This window comes from Cryptomeria japonica, chromosome 7, assembly GCF_030272615.1.
Source record: "Cryptomeria japonica chromosome 7, Sugi_1.0, whole genome shotgun sequence".
In the NCBI taxonomy this organism is placed as follows: Eukaryota; Viridiplantae; Streptophyta; class Pinopsida; order Cupressales; family Cupressaceae; genus Cryptomeria; species Cryptomeria japonica.
In genome coordinates this window covers 166,101,044-166,105,257 of record NC_081411.1, presented here as the reverse complement: position 1 = coordinate 166,105,257, position 4,214 = coordinate 166,101,044, and the positions used below count along the sequence as shown (strand labels likewise).

The following is a 4,214-nucleotide window of genomic DNA, read 5'->3' as shown; positions in this document are numbered from 1 at the left end:
AGCAATAAAAACAGTAAATTACAATATTTCAAAAATATTTCATTTATATTTATAGTAAATTGTATCAAAATTATTAGAAATGATGTTCAAATAAAAAACTAAATAATCATCCCGTTTAATTACTTTTTACATAGAATATTTATTTTAACTATCTAAACATTTTAATAATAATATATTTCTTACATGGTAATAAATTTTAACATACTTTAGGAGTATCAAAAGTTGAATACTTTCCTATATGCATGTTTCATTTAAAATGTTATGGACTTCCAATAAAAGGACACATTAGTTCAAGTTTGTATGCATTTGTTAAGGCTTTCAAGAGGGTTCAAAATGAGCACAAGAAGGGTGTCTTTTGTGACCATAATTTTGTAACTATTATGTTATAATTATGAAACTATTAGTTTCAATATGGGTGATTTTGTAATCAGTGTGATCATTTTAAACTGGTGGATGAATCAAGATTGAATGTGCAAGAAGAAATGACAATAAAATATTTAGTCTTTACATTTTCATCATTTGGGCCTCCAATTAGAACTTGAAACATGTTCAAGATGCATGATGTGTTTTCCAAAAAGGGAAAGGGGACAATAATCAAATCTTTAAATCTTTAAATTGCAGAGTATAATACAAGAGGAAGAGAGTGAGGATATAGTTCTAGGTAGAGTACATAGCTTTTGTGGTTAAAAGTAGTCAAAACCGAATTGGACTAGGAAGATACAAAATAGACTAATTCTTCAATCTTTTCTACATTTTAAGAAAATCTTAAATAATGTGTGTTTGCACTTTCATACACTTAATCTCATGACACGTTTTCATGATGAATCTAATTATGAATTGATTTGATTTTGTTCATGTTTAGCATGAATCGTCCTTCAACACTTTGAATGCAGGACCAATTTCTAACTCTAAAAAATTTCACTATCATTTAGAACCAAATTTAAGTATAACATAAATGGAATTGAATTTAATTATTAATTTTCACAAGCATAATTGTTTAGAAAATTACAAATCAATTTCTAATATTTTATTTCAAAAATAGCAAGAAAAAACTAGTTCATAAATTTAGTTGTTGAAATGGTTGCTAAAACCTACAAATTATAACTCAAAATATAGTAATTAGATTTTTAAATAATATTTATTGTGCCTTAAGACTTCATTTTCTTTTTCATATTTACTATTAAAAGGGTAAAAATAAAGAATTAAATATTTACAATTGATTTTTTAGGTTATTATATTAATTTTAAATTATTTTTATTAATTCTTCTATATTTAAAAATTAAAGATTAAGCGATATATTCATTAAGTCATTTTATAAATATCAAGAATTTTTTTTTATTAGAAGAAATAAATTATGTCAAAATCCTTTTAATAAAGGATGGAGAAGGAGTATTGGAAGAGTTTTTGCCTAAGGGAAGGAAGTTATATTCATTTTAACATAATAGATGAAATTAGATGAAAAAGTATGGACTTATTGCATAAGGGAAGGAAGTAATATTCCTTTTAACATAGTAGTCAAAAACAGATAAGAAGCATAGACTCCCTTGCCTAAAGGAAGTAATATTTCTTTTAAAATGCAGATGAACAAGGAAAAAGTACAAACTTCCTTGTCTAAGGGAAGGAATTAATATTCTTTTTAATATAGCAGTCTAAATCAGATTTAAAATATCAGCTTCTTTGTCTAAGGGAAGGAAATGATAAAAAGCACAAACTTCTTTGTCTAATGGAAGGAAGTAATATTCTTTTTAATATAGCAATCTAAATCAGATTGAAAATATAAGCTTCCTTGTTTAAGGTAAGGAAGGAAATGATATTTTTTAAAGTATAGTAGACTAAATCAAATTAAAAAAGTATAGATTTTCTTGTCTAAGCGAAGGAAGTAATATACTTTTATAGATAATAGACGAGATCCATTAAGCCTAAGGAAAAAATCAAATTTAAAATATAAGCTTCTATGTCTTAATATAGGCTTCTTTGTCTAAGGGAAGGAATTGATATTCTTTCAAGTATAGTAGAAGAAATCAAATTTAAAAAGTATAGATTTTATTGTTTGAGAGAAGGAAGTAATATACCTTTTAAGATCGTTTAAACCTAAAGAAAGGAAGTAACATTCCTTTTAACATAGTAAAATTAAAAATATGTAACAAAATAATTTCTTTCAAATGAAAAAATAATAATGTTAATAATAATAAAGAATTAAATGTTTATAATAGATTTTTAAAGTTTTTATATCAATTTTAAATTATTTTTATAATATATTAATACTAAAATCGAAAAAGGAAAAACTTATTCCAAGAATTCCCCGTCTGAAAGAAATAATATTCCTTAACATGATAGACGAAATGAGATAAAACGCATATAATTGCAGTCAAATGGAACCAAAAAAAAAACCAGAATTTTAAAACCTACGTCTAGTTTTGAAGCAAAGGATTATGAAATCACATACAAAAAATCAAGATCTACCTTAAGCAGAGAGCTGTAGAGTTATGATGAGTTTCAGGAATTTTAAGATGCCTAAATTTGATGGCGGATTAAGTGAAATTTTGAGAAGTGTAGCTGGTTTGAGCTATATCTATGACCATCCACCGGATTCGATTCATGTTCTGTGTTTTGCAACGCTGTTAACATCGTCTGCAAATTTACTGCTTTTGGCACCCCTTTCTGTGGCAGGAATTGTAATATGTCTGCTAATTTTAGCCCCTGTTTTGATCCTGCTCGCTCCCATATTGATACCCCTAGGAATGGTGGTATTTGTGACAGTTGGGGGTCTCATTTTTGCTGGTGTTTTTGGACTGGTAGTAATTTTGGGTCTTCGATGGGTGTATAAGTATGTGAATGGCGAGAGTTCTGGTTCTGTTCAGACATATTATGTGGAGGACAGGTGTCCTCCTGATTATGATGACATGGCTCTACCTCGTCCTGCTCAAGCTCCTTCTCCTCCTCGGTATGCTGTTCCTGCTGCTACTTCTCCTCCTCGGTATGCTGTTCCTGCTCGGTATGCTGTTCCTGCTGCTGCTCCTCCTGATCCAGGTCTTCGTCATTGGTATGCCAACGCAGGCCAGCCTTAAACAGCACACACTAAGCTTTGACTGCTTAGGTGGCTGTGGGCCCATTCTTTCCCTCTTATCGGACTTCCGTCCGTTTCCATTCAAAAATTATCGCTGTTAACATTCAAATTCGATTAACAGTGTTCCCGCCTGTTTGATTGCTTTGGGCAAAGCAAATGGCAGACGTCAGACATCTACCTAGCAGCCGTCATTTAATGCTTCGCAGGTGTCATTTTCATATTCAACATGTGTTATTGTCGATTTTTCCCACTTCCCCTGTTTCGATATTACCTACAAGTAAAAAGAATTTTCCACCAAAATTGTCCACCTAAACACAGCAAACATATTAATTAAGAGTGCAATAGTGCTCTCTTTGAAAAGTCTCCTTCAGAAAAATATTCTGTTTCACTTAGCTTTGACATTTGGTAAATATAATTTTAATCGAGAATAAATTCAAGTTTTTGTCAAATTTGTTTTAATTTTAAACATGTTTTAATTTTTTATGTTTGGTTATTTTAATTTATGTTCATATGTATAATTAATCATGATAATATTATTTAGATTTCATGTAGAACATAAAAAAATGATAATGATGACATAAATCTAATTATTTAGATAACATTATAAGACAAACATATAATATCATATTTAACATAATAGATATGAAAAATTATATAAAAATATTAAGCACTTATATAATATAATTTTTTTCTCAACAATTGTATTTCTAATCTACTTTTTTCTTAAATATGCTTACTCAATATTTGCATAAAAAGAAATTCATTAGAAAACTAGATAAAGAGATAAAAATACTTCAAACCAAAAACACATAATCTCTAAGAAAAACATGTTATGCCTATAATTGTTGAATACAATGATCTACAAAACCTTACATTAAAACCAATATAATCATTTCTTTGTCAAACATGTGGTTTAAGGATTATATATTCACGTTTTAATACATGGCAACATGTAATCTCAATTTTTTTTTGACACATTGTTGTATTGTGACATAGAAAAAGGGTTAAAAATTAAGAGCTTTATGGTTGGATAATTTTAAAGATATAATATTGTGAATTAAATTTTGACATTTAGAAAAAAAAAAATGTAAAAAAGATGAACAACAACAATGTGTTATATGTAAGATGCAATACTGTAATGGTATAA

At 28.2% G+C, this 4,214-nt stretch overlaps 1 protein-coding gene across 1 annotated transcript; it reads left to right on the top strand.

Moving 5' to 3' along the window:
- The first annotated feature begins 2,387 nt into the window (after positions 1–2,387).
- LOC131857075 (oleosin-like) lies at positions 2,388–3,135 on the top strand. The gene has a single exon (XM_059209121.1). It carries the CDS (start codon positions 2,487–2,489, stop codon positions 3,066–3,068), a length of 582 nt encoding a protein of 193 aa, XP_059065104.1. The 5' UTR covers positions 2,388–2,486; the 3' UTR covers positions 3,069–3,135.
- Positions 3,136–4,214: the final 1,079 nt, after the last annotated feature.